At 40.5% G+C, this 17,276-nt stretch overlaps 2 protein-coding genes across 2 annotated transcripts; one reads left to right on the top strand and one right to left on the bottom strand.

Annotated features, from left to right (window-relative positions):
• Positions 1 to 186: 186 nt before the first annotated feature.
• On the top strand, positions 187 to 6,119 carry sult1st6 (sulfotransferase family 1, cytosolic sulfotransferase 6; the record flags this gene model as incomplete). Its single annotated transcript, XM_079237700.1, has 7 exons — positions 187 to 373; positions 1,023 to 1,151; positions 2,262 to 2,359; positions 2,517 to 2,643; positions 3,818 to 3,912; positions 3,990 to 4,170; positions 4,769 to 6,119. 7 exons carry the CDS (start codon positions 187 to 189, stop codon positions 4,879 to 4,881), a joined length of 930 nt encoding a protein of 309 aa, XP_079093826.1. The 3' UTR covers positions 4,882 to 6,119.
• atp2a1l (ATPase sarcoplasmic/endoplasmic reticulum Ca2+ transporting 1, like) lies at positions 5,949 to 17,276 on the bottom strand. Its single transcript, XM_079237698.1, has 23 exons — positions 17,034 to 17,276; positions 16,023 to 16,040; positions 15,512 to 15,594; positions 14,200 to 14,304; positions 13,366 to 13,504; positions 12,025 to 12,105; positions 11,859 to 11,944; positions 11,435 to 11,732; positions 11,162 to 11,328; positions 10,947 to 11,035; positions 10,749 to 10,851; positions 10,521 to 10,652; positions 10,216 to 10,332; positions 9,914 to 10,132; positions 9,703 to 9,814; positions 9,370 to 9,593; positions 9,004 to 9,224; positions 8,682 to 8,884; positions 8,505 to 8,590; positions 8,280 to 8,413; positions 8,062 to 8,179; positions 7,814 to 7,931; positions 5,949 to 6,277 (listed from the first exon to the last, which is right to left on the bottom strand). Exons 1-23 carry the CDS (start codon positions 17,149 to 17,151, stop codon positions 6,264 to 6,266), a joined length of 2,985 nt encoding a protein of 994 aa, XP_079093824.1. The 5' UTR covers positions 17,152 to 17,276; the 3' UTR covers positions 5,949 to 6,263.

The raw sequence follows: 17,276 nt of genomic DNA, 5'->3' as shown, positions 1-17,276 counted from the left end.
GAAGAGAATTGCAGACAGGAATTTATTGGGGCAGTTGGGATTTATTGGTGCAACAGTGAATGTTAAACAACGGATCAAAAGTCAAAGAAGCTGCTGAAGCCGGGACCCCAGAGAGGAACCAGCTTTAAAACTTTGGCTGCTGGTTCTTGGTCTCCTCAACTAACACAACTCTTGACAGTGTCAGTCATGTCGAAGGAAGAAGAGTTGTCCTACAGCGAAGCCATTCAGAGGGCAGGCGGCTCCCTCTCTCGCTTCCCTCTCATCCCAATCAGAGGAGTTCCTCTCATGTGCTACATCGCCAACAACTGGGAATCCATCTGGGCTTTCTGCCCTGACCCCTCAGACCTCCTCATCGCCACCTACCCCAAAGCAGGTAATTTAGTTCAGGTCTAAATGGATTACCAGTTTTGGGCAGGACAGTTTTTTTTGTGTCTTGTGTTGTATTGTTATTGACATAGTTGGCACCAGTGGTGAAATGTAACACGTTTGAGTATTACTTGAGTATTTACATTTTCTTCTAATCATCCATATATGAGAGGAAACTAAAACTCCACTATGTTTATTTGACAGCTTTAGTTACTTTTCAGATATACAGTTTACATGCTAAACATTTAGCCTAATCTTATAAAATATGATGAATTGTTCAATAAGTTTAACACACAATGGGAATACTTTTATAGTGTGGTATTGCTACTTTGACCTAATTAAAAGATCTAAGTACTGAAATGATGGTATCTATAATAGAATACATAACATGATGACTTTCAACAATGAAAAAGTACATAATCTAAATGTCTTTAAGCAAACCAGTAACCACTGTGAGGGCTAACATTCAAATGGATATGTAGTGGAACCACGTGGTAATTTCTGTGAAATTGTCAAAAAAAAGGTTTGAGTCAATGTTTTTTAGTTTTGTACTTGACTTATTAGTTTTGTACTTGACCTCAAAGCAGTGTGGTTCAATACATGGAAAGTATCCTATTCATTCAACCCAGTGTTGATTTGTATTTTGGGGACATAAGGGACCACATGGACCCAGGAGATAGTTGACCTGCTCTTTCACAACGGAGATGCTGAGGCCTGCAAGCGAGCTCCAACACCCGAACGTAGTCCTTTCCTGGAGATCTTCTCCCCACCACCCATCCCCTCAGGTGTGTATTTACAGTATGTTGCTATGTTTGTAAGTGTGTGATTGACCAAATAAGACCTTCTTCAAGTGTGTGTCCACTTTTGCTAAGACATTATTTCCAAATACATCTTCCAACTAGGTCTGTCATTCAGCACTCCAACTCCTGGAGGAATGTTTTCGTAACGGCTTCTTTTGACACCTTAATCGGGGTCAATAAGCTATTAACCCATCCTTCAGTGCCAAAAATACCCGAACTGCTCAAACGATTTAAACATGTACAGACTGCAGTTTCTCGCGGTGTTAACGTAGTTTATCACTGAAGTTGTCAGGTGATTCCTGTCTCTTTGTTTTGGCCACAGGAGAGCAATACATATAAAAAGAGAACAATAGTGACCTACTTACAGATTCTTCAGACACATTCAGCATTCATTTGGATTTTATGACCACCCGATGTACACACACTTTGGTACTCACTCCTGAGTTGGTTAGGTATCTTGCTAGATGCTTAACTATGGTAGCTAGTTGCTACTTCAAACTTTTGTTTGGTGCTGGGCAGTGATGAAGAAATAGCAGTTGGGCAGGGCAGACTTGCTAATAAAATGATGTCAAGCAAATGCTGGCCCCCGACTGTTGACCCTTGATCTCATTCATATGCCAACTGTGGGTCCTGAATGCAAATGCTCCCTTCCTGTCTTTTGTTTCCATTTGGGATTGCAATCAGTTCGATCAAGTTTTCTCTCTACCATTTTCATCCTCTCAAAACACTGTGTTGGCTTATTGTATTAAGTGCTTCCATTTCATTTGCTCTGGGTCAATTTACCCGGAACATTTTGGGAAATATGTTTATTGACTTTCTTAAGTAAAGTTTAAGGCAAATAAACATTTGCCAAAATGTTGATGTATTGCATTAATCAAACATTACAAAAAATGGGAACAATCATGTAGTAAAACAATGTCATAAAATAGGCAAAGAAAAAGTTGAATGGTAGGTTAAAATTGTGCAGTAGCTTTAAGTCAGTTGGTATATGTATCTCTGTGGGACTCACATCACATTGAATCTGAGATAGAGTGTAACAAAAGTGTGTTTAAACTTTCATACGTACATATACTTTTTCCTGAACTAATGTCTCAGGTCTTGATATTATGAAAACCATGGACCCTCCAAGGATTATCAAGACACATCTTCCTTTTCAGTTGGTGCCTACAGGATTTTGGGAAAACAAGTGCAAGGTAAGACTCAAACTGTCAGAGTCAACTGAGAGCAAAGTCCGACAGGGAATTGTTTGTAAATGTATGTTGAAAGAGTAAATGTCAAACATGAAACTGCTTCATTAAGTTACTCATTGTGGTTATCAAACTCTTTTTATATGCCTCATTGTGTGAAAAGGTTATCTACGTGTCACGCAATGCCAAAGACAACCTGGTGAGCTACTTCCACTTTGATAATATGAATCTGACCCAGCCTGAGCCAGGTCCCTGGGATGGCTACATCCGCAAGTTCATGCGAGGAGAGTGTAAGTAGATTAAATCACATTCCTGAGTGTCGTCTTACCTATATTGAAACTGGTCATTTCTGTTTGCACAAAGCTTTTAGCTGAACAAAGAAATAAGAATCCCACTGGTACATTTACACGCTCCAGCCACGGTGCTTCTGTATTTGAACAAATGTAGGTATAATCAAAGTTCTGCAATCCATGACACCTGGGAATACGTTTCCTAGCCTTGCTTTTGTTCCTCGTGAGAAACATATTACACCTCAATGGCCATGACAGGATTAGCAGCACCCTGCGAGACAGCAGAGTGAAGCGAATGCAATCAGAAGAAATTGTTCCTTCAGATCTGCAAAAGAATTTAAACTGATGTATTTTTATACTTCATTTCTGCTTTGGTGTCCAATTGCCAGCAACTGCTACTTTACTAACACAGCTGCATTACATTTTTTGGGAGATCCATTTAGCTTTTTGATGAAGTTGATAACCACTTTGTTGTAAATTGTCATGTTTTGAATATGTCAAACTGTTAATATCTACCAAATCCAATCATTGCTATTGCTTTACAGAACAGTTGCAAGAAATAACTAATAACATCACTTGAGAAAAATCCCTTCATCTGGTGTTTAACCGGCATTACACGTGTTTTTCTTTTTTTAGCTCTTTAAGTTATCAGGAAGATTACTCCAATAGATTATTAGACCACTTACCCTCTGGGAAAAGGCTACTGGAACTCATTCTATTCATTAGCAATTCACTTACATTTGCAACTGACCTCGTGGGAAATTTGTAAAAGAAAACACTTGATAACTTATCTTTATTCAATATTTGTATGTTAACAATGGACAGTATGACCACAGGTGCCGTTAATAGCAGAGAATAATTACAGGATCAGATAACAGCAAAAGTAATTCACACGTCTGCAATTGTAAATGTTGTTTAAAGGGTTATTGCAAAGATACATCCAGCCAGCAGTTGTATATATTATCAGGTTTTAATAAATGGACTTTGCCAGAAGTGGATTAACTGTCCAGCAGTGATTAAAGAACTTTGCAACCCAAAAGTCAATGAACTGTAATTAATCTATAAAGATAAGTAAATGTATTAACATTATTAAAACATGTGTTGCAACTTAAATTGGCATAAACCTCTTACTGAACTGGGAGTAATGTTACATGAAATAATTCTGTTTCTGCAGTATCGTGGGGCTCCTGGTATGACCACGTGAAAAGTTACTGGATGGAGAGAGAGAAGAAGAACATCCTTTACCTCTTCTATGAGGACATGAAAGAGGTACAGAGAACACATGGACTCAGTACGACCAAATCATGTTGTACATTACAACATACTCTTACCCTCTTATCTCCCAGAATCCTCGGCGTGAGGTGGAGCGCATCATGAGGTACCTGGACTTATCCGTCTCTGATGAGGTCATCAGCCGGATTGTGGAGCTCACGTCCTTTAAGAACATGAAGGAGAACCCGATGACCAACTACTCCTGTATCCCAACTCCAGTTTTTGATCAGTCCATCTCTCCCTTCATGAGAAAAGGTGCATCAGTCTGCTGCTAGTCTTGTCCAGAAGCAAGATATTGATTAAAAAATAACTAAATGAGCAGGGAGTGTACCAATTCCAACCAAATCAACAGTAGAAGCTCCACATAGACAGGATGCATTACTGTTATTGGGTTGTGTCACATCTTGTCTTCGTTCTGTACTTCACAGTATAGTGGCGCCGCCTAGAGGCTCCTGGATTTCTTGCCTTTGCTTCTGTTTTTCTTTTTTTATAGAATATAAGAACGTTTTGTTTAATATAGCTAACATTAACAGTTGAAAAATGGATTGGTCTATTTGCAGCAAATTAATTGAAAATATTATTATTATAGTGTAGTAATTTTTGGACTATTTGAAGGCGTCAGCTTTGGACATTTTTCACTGTTTTCTGATATTTCACCAATTAATCAAATAATCAACATAATAATTGGCAGATGAATTGATCAGGATAATAATCTTTGAGCCTTACTGTTTAAGGATTATTATTTTTAGGGAAAATAAATTGAGAACTTGCTTCTCAGTTATTTTCTAACTAGCATATGTAGTGATTGATGTATATATCTAACACTGCTGTGCTTTATTTGATCTCTTTACAGGTGAAGTCGGTGATTGGAGAAACCATTTCACACCCGAGCAATCAAAGATGTTTGATGAAGATTATGAAAAGCAAATGAAGGATGTCAACATACCATTTAGGGACATTATCTAACGTATTTGTTTTTTTTCCAAACTAATGAAGCTCTTCAAACCAAAGACAGATGTACTGACACTGTGCAGCAGTCAGAGAGCAGAAATACTGTCAGCAAATTTGACACAAGCTAAATACCAAAACAAAAAATGAAACATAAATTAGTTTGAGCCTGTTTATGTTAAACACTGTAATCATTGTGCCTCCTGATGCATTTTCGGTGAATTAGCAAACTCATGGAATGCTCTTCCACACAAATACGCACACACAAAAACGTACAAGACATTCAAACATAGCCTTAAGAAATGGCTTGTTGCCAATGAGGTGTGCAATCATTAATGCACTGTCTGTCCTGTACTGTCTGTCCTGCCTGCTTATTTGGTGTATGTGTGCATTTGTCTTGTTTTAGTGTTAATGTTTTTTTATGTGCCTCCAGTGTATTATATATGCATCTATTGTGGATACACTTTTCTTTGATGTGAATCAGTTGTGTCTATACATTACTATGTGTCTATCTTAGTTGTATTGTGTTATTTAAAATGTATTTTCAGGCTGCCATAAAAAAAAAAAATCTGGCCAGGGACAGCAGATGAAAATTAGCCTCTCTGGCTAACTCTGGCTCACTTACAGTTGTTCTGTTGATTAGTGGTCATTGTCCCTGTAAAAATAAACAAATAAATAAATGTGTAGGAAAATCATCTACTGTATGCTTAAAGGATCAATAAAAATGTGCTCCGCAATATAAGTACATGAGTTTGTAATCATAATTTTATTGCAGCTTATCACGTAAACAATATATAAGACCACAAGTGTTGTGACTAAGTAGACATGCCCATTTTACGTCATGAGACCTCCAACAGAGTCTGCTGACTGCATGGAGCCTATAGAGTGCTGGCACGTGGAGGCATGTAGTTTTTCTGCCCATATGAAGTCATTTTGCAACCCTACACCACACTGTACAAAGCCCAGCCAAACAAGGGAGGCTGCACGAGACACGAGCAACAAAGACTAGAATAAAAGAAATGAGCTGGAAAGTCAATCATATGAAAATGGACAGAGGACACAAAAACACAACAGCTGAGAATATCCAAGTTTAACAAAAAAATCACTTTTAATACATACTTTATTTCTGAGAATAAAATCTTAAATATTTGAATACTTTATTGGCAGGGATACTTCCCTTCATTTGAGTCAAATTCTTCTTTCTTATATAGAGGTTATGCTTATGCAGATTTTTTTGACAGGTTTTATTGAGTTTTCTTTTTTTCAAAATAGGTTTTCCTGTGTTTTCTCCTTTCTCTTATTGGTTGGCTCAATATGGCTCCCCTCTTTGGTTTTGATCCTCCTCTCTCTCTTCTCCGCCTCTTTCTTGCCAAACCTTAAGATCCTCTTCTTCTACATCTCTATTTTTCTGTACCTGGTAAACAGAGAATGGATAATCAGATAGAGAAATGGTTTTTGGACACATGCTTTGATTTCAACAGTGGAAACACTTGACAAATGAAATCAAACAACACAAACTTTCTTTGCAAACAAACAAGTCAAAGTTCTAGAAAGTTGCCCAACGTTGAACTAATCTTACTAAGAAAGCATGATGCCATCTATAACATAACCTCTCACTTCAGAATAATTGATCATTGACATCAAATATAATGAAAGCAGCAAGCTAACTAAAATGGTGTTGCTGAAGTCATTATGCATGAAGAGCATGACAATCTCATTTAAAAATATTTCATAAAAAGTTTGGTAGCACTTTATTACATCATCTCACCCCCATTTATAATTTAGAAGCAGTATGTGAACATATAATAAACTGTTTGTAACACCTTATAGTGTATATAACATTGTATGTGTTTAATAATATATAGTATATTCAACAAGTACAACTTCCCCATTAGAAAATACCCTATATAATAACAACAGTGTAATATTGTAATAACAGTCTTTATCTGCTCAAACACGAGCATGCTGGGGAGAGTTCAAAATGTTATTTAACTCCATCAATAACACTTTAAAAGCCCTTACCTTTGTTCCCAGCTACATTATAGTGTGTTACAAACTATTAATTATATGTTTATACTCTGCTTATAAATCCTTGTAAAATAAAGTGTTGCCAAAGGCTTTTTGTGGGACACTGATCATATCAAGCCTTTTACAGAAGTGGTACCAGAACAGGCATTGGTCACACTCTTATATACAGACAGAAACAACCCAACAAACAAGCTGTACGGCTGACACTGACAGCAGCAACTCAGGTGATTAGCTCACCTTCCAACTAGACATAAAGGAGGACATCAGATATATAAAGCATTACTCTGGGATTTCCCCATTCATTAGTCATCGTGTCACCTTGTCAATTGTGACAGTTGCTAGATTCATGTTTTCAATTAAGTCATCAATTAATTAAGAGACTCTGGAGTTCTACATCTAAAGGAGTGTGATAATATGCAAAGTAGACCTCGCTGAGGACTGGTTTGCATATGAGCAGGAGCATATGCGACAAAACAAAAAATACACCAGCATGCACATAAACTACAGATACACAGGCACAGAGATAACCAGTAGCAGTTCAAGCTGTGGAATACCTTGATTTAGTTACAAGCTAAAGGTGGTGGGTTGACTGAATTTAGTCTGGAAATCAACAAGGGGTGTTAATGATGAGGGAGTGACGGAATAGGACAGATCAAAACACACACATTATTCAACTTATGATGAATTTGCCGACCGAAGAGTTGATGTGATGAAATTTGGTTGACAGCACAGGATGAAGATGAAATGCATATACACAATTACACAGTTAAAATATCAATGAATGATTAACATAATTATTAAAAAAAGATTACAGTATTAACACACTTAAATCACATTCAAACTGTTATTTCAAGAAATAAGAGGGAAGTCTTAATTTGTTTTAATATGTTAGAGTGGATGTATAAAAAGTGAGACTACTTACATTCAACGTAGTTGCGGGCCACGAACTTCAGCACCTCATCAATAAGGATGACGGGGAAGGAAAGCTTCAGGACTACCATCCACTGTTCCATGTTCAAATGGGTCAACTTGAAGACCATCTGGGGGGCAAAGCAGGGGAATCAGAACTGCTGGGAAACTACAGTGGAGAGCAACTTCGACATATACTCCACGTCACAATAACTAAATATAATTAAATCAATCTACAGAGAGCACTTGTGGCTGACTTACGGGCAGAGGGTCAACATAGATGATCATGAAGTGAAGGGACATGGAGAGGGTCATGGCAGAGAGCAGCCAGAAGTTGCTCCATGGGGGCATGCGAATCAGAGACTGGTTCTCAGACAAGCTTGAAAAAGAAGAAAAAAAGGTGTTATGTAAATAAATGTTTCCAGAGGAAACCACTGCAGTCATCATAAAATGTATCATCATGACATGTGAAGTATTACCTGTTGAGAGCGTTGCACATCTCAATGGTGACCAGCACAGACAGGGCCATGGTCATGGGGCTAGAAGCCTCAAAGATCTCACATTCGATTCCGGCGAAGTCCTCATTGTCCTCGTGGCACTGCATGAAGTGGGACTGTACAGAGAGAGGAGAGGTGAGGTTATTTATTGTATGCATGTGTGTGTGTGTGTGTGTTTGTGTGTTAAAGACAATGAAAGAGACTCACAAGCTGGTGGTAGGAGACACCGGGTCCAGATGGGTCATAGATGAACCAATAAGCAGCACCGCAAACAGTGGCAGCACCGACGTATGCTGTTAGAGAAAACAAGACAGTGTTGGTTTTGGCAAGAGTGTGTCCTGCATTTAAACAATACACAAACATAATGTCTAAAGTCCTACTTACCACCAATAGCCATATATCTGAAGAACAGCCAGCCAGAGATCAGGGGCTCCTTGGAGGAACGTGGGGGCTTGCCCATGATGTCCAGATCTGGGGGGTTGAAGCCCAGAGCGGTGGCGGGCAGACCGTCAGTAACCAGGTTGACCCACAGCAGCTGGACGGGGATCAGAGCCTCGGGCAGACCCAAAGCAGCGGTCAGGAAGATACTGAGAGAGTGAGAAAGGAAACAATATAACAGGCCGAAGTTTCCCAGAGGCAGAGAGAAAGATGGCTGAAATGTGGCGTTTAGCTGTGGACCAGAGTGCATGTTACGTAAGCCACTCACCAGACGACCTCACCAACGTTGGAGGAGATGAGGTAGCGAATGAACTGCTTCATGTTGTTGTAGATAGCTCTGCCCTCCTCAACAGCAGCCACAATGGAAGAGAAGTTGTCGTCAGCCAGGACCATCTCAGAGGCAGACTTGGCAACGGCAGTGCCAGAGCCCATGGCGATGCCGATCTCGGCCTTCTTCAGGGCAGGGGCATCGTTCACACCATCACCAGTCTGGAATAGGGAGGAGTGGAGAGCATATGTTAAATTACTCTTCAACTACACACATGTACAGGCAAACCACACACAGAACAGCTGAAAAACACATGGACTGCAGCTGTGTGAAGTCAGGTTGTATTTCATGCTGCTGAGTTCTCACCATAGCAGTAACGTCATCATTAGCCTGCAGGAACTCAACAATCTTGGATTTGTGGGATGGCTCTACACGGGCAAAGCAGCAAGCTCTGCGCACAGCCTCGGCCTGTTCATGGAGGGGCAGATCGTCAAACTCGCGTCCGGTGAAGGCCTTGTTCTCAACATCCTCATCCTCTTTGAAGATGCCAATACGACGGCAGATAGCGATAGCGGTTCCCTTGTTGTCACCTGAAATATAAAGGAGGAGAAGTTTGATGGAGAGTTTGCGAAATAAAAGTTTCTGAGGTGTAAAACAGTGGCTTTATTTAAAAATATATATTCCACACGTAACACTAACCAGTGATCATAATGACACGGATTCCAGCCTCTCTGCATTGCACAATGGAGCCACAGACCTCCTTACGAGGGGGATCCAGCATACCCACGCAGCCGACGAAGGTCAGGTCAGTCTGAGGAAAGAGGTTTGAATAGAGTCATTCAAAATAACTGTTTACATGTAGTCACATTTACATCCACACATCTCAATATCAAGGTGTTTAAGCTCTCACCTCGTAATCGGCGAACTTGGTTGCGTCCTCAAACTTCATCTCGTCCAAGTTCAGTGGGGTGTCACGAGTGGCCAGGGCCAGGCAACGCAGGGTGTCACGACCGGTACCCCACTCTCTGATAACAGCCAGGATCTTGTCCTTGATGACGTCGGTCAGGGGCACACGGGTGGTGCCAACACGCACATATGCGCACCTGTCAATCACACCTTCGGGGGCACCCTGTGGAGGAAGAAAAAATTATCATTTAGTTTTATGTTGAATGCTGAACAAAGGATGTGAGACGGAAAAAAGAAGAAACTTGCCTTCACGAACATCTTGGCACCACCATCACCCTTAGTGGGAGTGCAGTACACAGACATGGACTTCCTGTCACGGGAGAACTCCAGAGTGACGTTCTTCTTCATGAGCTGCTTGACCACCTGTTGGATGAAAGGGCGTTTTATTAGATAGGCAGTTATCTTAGGTTGGCCAAAGTTAAAAACTTAAATTATTTGGAACAATTTGAACTGATCCACATAACTAATCGTTTTCAGTGGTTTGCAATTAGCTGTATAAATAAAAATGTGAATTATCCTCAAAAAGTAGCAAATGGTAAGAGGAGATTTACTGAGCAGCAGGCGTTGGCTCTCTCAATCCTGGACAGGTTCTTCACGTTGCTGTTGAACACGTTCATCTTCTCAACCAGGCAGGACAGGGCAGTCTCAGTAGCCTCGCCGACCTTCTCATAGATCTTCTTGGACTGAAGAAAAGGAAGGAGATGGATATCATTGGTTACACTTTGGAAGGTCATGAGGTTTCAGTGTAGCAAATACACTGCATGACTTTATGACTTTACCTCGTTGTAGTCCAGAGAGGAGTCGTTGCACAGGGCGCAAATGGTAGCCAGCTCAACAAGGCCGTCGTATCCGCTGCAGTTGATCTTGGAACCTCCCTGAGAGCTGAAAGACAATAAATAAAAAAATAAATGAGGGACGGTTCATGGGCACATTAATGTATGCCTGATACTGGAATTGAATAATGAAAATCAACTTACACCTCGCCCTCGGGGGTGTACTTGGAGCCAGAGATATCAAAGGCATCAAGGGAAACACTGTCGCCAACAGCGTTCTTGATGATGAACATCTGTGGCGGAGGAAACAAAGAAAGTTTTAACAAAAGTTTGAACTGTGTCCGAAGTAGGCCGGTTTTGTAGACAAACTCTCGACAACACGATTTCCTTCTTGAGTGTGAAATTGTTTTTTCACCCACCTTGGTCACACACATCTGGTTGGTGGTGAGGGTGCCAGTCTTGTCTGAGCAGATGACGGAGGTGCAGCCCAGGGTCTCCACGGAGGGCAGGCTTCTGACGATGGCGTTCTTCTTGGCCATACGGCGGGTACCAAGGGCCAGGCAGGTGGTGATGACAGCGGGCAGACCTGAGAGACATTGGTGAAAACTGTGAGTGAGAGGAACAAGCGGTGGAAGAACACACACACTAACTCTGACTGTCACTTTCTGGTTACAATGCCGTGCTTCCCTCACCCTCAGGGATGGCAGCCACAGCCAGAGCCACAGCAATCTTGAAGTAGTAGACAGCACCACGGATCCATGAGCCTCCGTGGACGGGGTCGTTGAAGTGGCCAATGTTGATGGCCCAGACAGCAACACAGATCAGGGAGATAACCTTGGACAGCTGCTCGCCGAACTCGTCCATCTTGGCCTGCAGAGGAGTCTTCTCCTGCTCGGTGGCAGCCATCTGGTCACGGATCTTACCGATCTCAGTGGAGACTCCGGTGGACACAGCAATACCGATGGCCTTGCCGGAAGAGATATTAGTGCCCTACAGAGGAGACAAGCAGAGACAATTGAAAAAACAGGCAATGCTAGTTAGATGAAAAAAAGGAGTAACAAGAACAGGCTTGAGACACAGGGAATATGAAATATTGATGTTGGTGAAGGCACTTACAGAGAAAAGCATGTTCTTCTTGTCCTGGTTGACGGCTCTCATGTCGGGAACAGCTTCAGTGTGCTTAATCACACTGACGGACTCGCCTAAGGGAGAGAAAATGTATTAATAATGGCCAATGTAGAAAAACATGTCGTGGCAGTTTTAAGGTTTCTTGAACACCTACCAGTAAGGATGGACTGGTCAACACGCAGGGTGGTGGACTTGATGCAAACAAGCCTGATGTCAGCGGGGACTTTGTCACCAACTGTTGGGAATAACAGAGACGTCATCATTATCATTAAATCAGCATCATTAAAATGAATTCTTGTAAATTCTAATAAATTGGGATAGAATGCGTCAATATAAAATAAATGAAACTACGGTGAGTGTATATCTGTTTTATTAAATTTTAACCTTAACATTCAAGTGATTGTAATAGTTATAAGTAACACAATTTATGCCACTCATAATTAAATCCTTGGTAGGCTTGTGCAGAATAGTGATCGGATTGTATATTGTATATATTTGAGCTGCGCTCCATAAGAGTAGTAAATAATATGGATATGAACTAGATTTTGATATTAGATAAGTTAACAATGTTAAACGGGACATGATGCTGTGATAGTGTCACACCAAGCAGACTTTTAAAAAGGGAGCCAATATTTGAATGGAGGAGACATTGCTATCAAATTGACTATCAAATATATTTAAATGTTTTAAATAAAATGTTCACACTCTTTTACAAAAGTTTATTCATGTGACTTTAACTGTTTAGAAGCTTAAAGGTGTGAATATTTCAAAGCTCTGGCAGACTGGAGGACTATGATGTAACTCCTATCTGGCGCTTGGATCACTGTCAGCGATCTTGAGTAACCTTATGATATGAAAATAGAAATGATCGCACAACCCTAATCCTTAACTGAAAAATACTTTTACAATTATGCAACATTATGGTAGAAGGTATTCTAAATTAAGACAACTGCTAAGAGTAACTTTTTTTTACTTAATCCTTGGATTTCATAATGAGGCAGAAACTAAACTGACATGCATGGCCATGTAAGAATGAACCACACATGGTGTGTGAGGGGGGGCTGCCAGCTAGAGAGACGACAGGTGTACACTGACAAATGAACGGACGTGGGCAATGGCAGCAAGGGGAGATGAGGTGTGGCAGGTGCCAGTGAGGGTATTTATACTTGTGATTTCGCTTTCCTTCAGTCAGCATATCTTCATTGAAGTGCGACTCACATTTCCTTAAAAATACACAAGCCTTTGCCATCGGCCTTTTCCAGACACATATAAGTTGAATTTCTGTCTGTCTTTCTTTCCCTTAAGAGAAATTTAAGCAGCTCACAGGATCTTTGTTGTCTCTTTTCACAGCTACATTGTATTTAGACAGTGACGACTGTTTAACATAACAGACAGTGACTAACAGAGTCCGATTCCCCCGACATGAACGTTCATAGATCGGCTTACGAATTGGGTCCCGCCTATAAAAATTCTGAACAATGATGACGTTTCTTACCAGACACCTCCACAATGTCTCCAGGGGCAATCAGCCTGGCCTTGATCATCTGCACGCTCTTTCTGTCAGAACGGTAAACTTTGCCCATCTCAGGCTCGTACTCCTTGAGAGCCTCAATGGCATCTTCAGCGTTACGTTCCTGTGGCACACACAGACAAAAAGTCATTAAAAAGTCAAAATAAGTCAAATGCAGACATTTTGAGCCACACGTTAACAATTATCAATAAACTAATCCATACACATGTTAGCATAAGTCCTCAATGTCCTCAAGCAGCTTTAAGCACAGCAATTACACAACCTACTGATGACACACGAGTAGGTCAAATATATGATCTGTGCCATTCCATCTTGAGATACTATGTATTACAGGTTGTCCAAATAAATACCAATGATTGTGTGGTCAGTGGGGCATAGATCTATGCTTATAAACACAATTTAATGGAGGGAGTTTGCAACAAGAAAGCACACACTACTCTGAGATAAGATCTTCTAATAGCAGGTTGCTGATTTGGACACTTGCAGAGGATTTGTTTACAACAATGTTCCCGTAGCCACTGATGCCAATAACTTAATGACCTGCTTGTACAAGAGCATGACTTGCACAATGTGTAACATCCATCATCTATCTGGTTATCTCATCATATTAATCTTCTTTATTCTAAGAGTGAATAATATTGTTTATCTAAGGTTTACTCTATGTTGTAATAGCTACTTTAGAGCACACAACAACTATTCCAGTTGAGCAACCACGTCTGGGTAGAAAACATGGCAGTAACTGGAGCCGGTGTTCTTTCTGTCATAAGCAAAGGATATGTCTGATTGCTCAACACTGACCTGCCACACTCCAACAATGGCGTTAGCGATGAGGATAAGAAGGATGACGAAGGGTTCCACGAAGGCAGTGACGGTCTCATCACCTTCCTCAAACCAGGCCAGCACCTGAGGTCACAGTGGTAAAGAGCAAATCAGTATTGGTGTGAGCACAGCAGTGGAGACAACAGTGACAGTGGGCCATACTGCTCTTGAGAAACATCACGCATACATCTGTATTTTATGAACTTTTAATGGACAATTAGTGTTATTTAAACTTTGGGATTGTGCCTAAATGCCTAAACTCCTATGTAATGTTTTAAGTCAGAACAATAAGAGGATACATATTCAGTGATTATGGAGGCTTTCCACTAGCATTTATAGTTGTTTTTTAATGCATTGAGCATGTTTCACATGGCATATGGTATACAACAACATGTAACAATGTGAACAAAAAAAATAATTTTCAAATCATAAAATTTAACAGGGCATTTTTAAGACTTGGTCTTCATCTACTTTGACAATGTGTAATCAGTTCTTTTCTTTTCCTAATGTAGTATATATTTGTCATATAATGATTTCGCAATTGTTTTTACTTTGATCTTGATGTCCCATAACTCCTTGCTCCTTCTGACTTCAACCCTCTCTCTGTGGAGGCCCTTCGTTCCTTCCTTCAGGCCTGACCTTTCCCGAAGGATTCAGTTTCTCTCCTCAGCTCGGGGCTTTCTTAAAATAAACCCATACCCCTCAGCCCCCCTATACTTTCCTGACCCCCATCTCTCACTGGCTCCTCAATATTCGCCTTCTAAGGCCATCATGACAGCTGCCTGAAGGGGTGAACTCTGGGTATAGGGATTAATACACCTCCTACAAGCCTTTGCATTCTGTCTCCGTCCTCTCAAGTTGTCTTCCTCATAAATACATGGAGAGACGGAGGGGGACAAGAAGTTATGTGGACAAACTGCAGAATGCATTTTTTCTGAGTTTGTGTGATGGGTTCTTGATGGTTGGCAATAATGTAAGAGGGCCAAGAGATTATTCTGGCAAAAATGTCAAGTTTATTTATTTTATGGTGTATTCTTGTGAACAATAATCTTTTAAAAATGCACTTTCGTAGATAAAAGTCAAGTGAAGTGTCTGATCCCATGTGGTGTGGAGTTTGTTGCTACTATGTCTACTACAACATTTGTGATTTGTGATTTTGGGCTAAGAAAAAAACATTTAATTTAATTTAATTCCTACTGTTATTACTTGAGTTTAAAATGAACGTGAGAGGAATAACCAGAGTTTAGCATTACTGACTGGTTTAAATGAACAACAACACATGTTGACTTACAAAAGAGATACAGGCAGCCAGCAACAGGATCCTGACGAGCAAGTCCTCAAACTGAATAGCGATCAGCTCCCAGATGGTCTTACCTGGATGAGACCGACAAAGAAAAGAATACATACAAATCAATGGATAATTATCACATAATATGAATGTGATTACTAATGCTACATTTATTTCAGTGCAAATGGAGGTGTTTACAGTATAAAGCATGGATGTAGAAGAAGAAGGAAGGTACACTTCTCTATCACTATCAGTGTCACTATCAATGCCTCTTGGGGGGAAATTCAGTTTTCAAAATGTTGTTGTGAAAGATGATGGTCAAAGAGTTTTTTACATTGAGTACAATGTCATTAGTGTGTGTAGCATCACACAATCAAATTGCTTCAGGCATGTATTATTATTACAACCCTTTTTAGAGTATTCGCGATGGTTTTCCCATCTGGGTCGAATCAGGTGTCTGGAGGTTCTTGTACAGATTTACATATTACATAAATGTGGCTGGATAAACACTCACCCTCCTCAGCGGGCAGCTCTGGAGTTGGACACAAAGATCAAGGAGAAGAAAGGTCGTGGAGAAAGAAAGGGAAAAGGATGGTCTGTTAAAATTAATCATATTCAGGAAAGAAACATGGCGTTCATCAAGAAACATGTTCAACAAAACTTTGGGCGAAGAGTTAGACTTATTGGTATCAGATGATAAATATGACCTCAAGATTTTTGGCCTCAAACTCTTTCAAAAATCCCTGTGTGATTTACACTTAATGTAATCAAGCACTGTAGGCATGGCTGAAATTAAAAAGCCTTTCTACCGGATTTGATATAGAATCAGGTTTTTAATTCTGACCGAGGCCTAATGGAAACCTCACTGCAGCGGCCGTTCACTTTATGACAAAATAAAACATTACGTTTAATGTCAGCTCACTAAAATGTTACAAGGAAGCAGGAACATCACAGTGAAAACAAGAATGATTTTGAATATAATACTATATTACAGAGTCTTTGCTGGTTATTGATTAGCAATCATATTACAGATCATTTAGACATAAGCCATCTAAGGACCTCCCTTTTCTACCCGGCCTAAAATTATCCATCCCTCCTGTTAACGGCCGCCCCATATATCACCCAGGAAGCTTCTTGAGCCATCACCTGTCTCTCTCGCTCTCCAGCCATCTTCTTTGGCTATCTTTAAATAGCTCTTCAAAGCCCTCAAAGTCTTTGCTTCTCAATGTCTCTGCATTTCTACCAGCTGTTGCAACTCCCCTCTAAAAAAGCATCACATGCAAAATCTCAACCCCAGCCCGACTCAACAAGTATCTCCTAACGGCACTCCTGTGGACTCCGGAAAACACTTCCACAAACTATCCCAGCAGATGTACGTTGTGGAATATTTTAAATGCAAACACTTAAATTATTTAACTTTGAAGTGAGAGGTTTATCTATATGGCCTAGTTGCCAAACAGTGACTTTTTGAGTCAGTCTTCTTTCAGTAGGCCTCCCACCCCATCCCTGATGCCCAAACTCTCACCATTGAAGCCATACTTGTCCAGGTTTTTCTTGCACTGCTCTGGAGTGAGACCGATTTCCTCATTCACCCCGAAGTAAGCCAGGCATTCAGCCGTGGACTTTGCGTGTGCGTTCTCCATCCTTTCAGGATAGACAAGGGATTGCCCGTCTAACCACGCTCTTTTACTTCTTAGTTATTCTTTGCAGTTTTTTCCCTTGTTCCACCACCCTCGCCTAGAAGTGTGGCACCCTCCAATTCAGGAGT

The sequence above is a fragment of the Taurulus bubalis genome, assembly GCF_910589615.1.
Source record: "Taurulus bubalis genome assembly, chromosome: 2".
Taxonomy (NCBI): Eukaryota; Metazoa; Chordata; class Actinopteri; order Perciformes; family Cottidae; genus Taurulus; species Taurulus bubalis.
The sequence above is the reverse complement of the archived record's forward strand: the minus strand, read 5'-3'. Positions and strand labels throughout refer to the sequence as shown.

What these genes read in the sequence shown, in the direction of transcription:
- atp2a1l (XM_079237698.1), bottom strand. Translation starts at nt 17,151, where the DNA reads ATGGAGAACGCACACGCAAAGTCCACGGCTGAATGCCTGGCTTACTTC. An exon ending in CCGTGTCATTATGATCACTG is followed by an intron (nt 9,594 to 9,702) that starts GTTAGTGTTACG and finishes TTTATATTTCAG; the next exon opens with GTGACAACAAGGGAACCGCT. An exon ending in ATGATGACGTTACTGCTATG is followed by an intron (nt 9,225 to 9,369) that starts GTGAGAACTCAG and finishes TCCCTATTCCAG; the next exon opens with ACTGGTGATGGTGTGAACGA.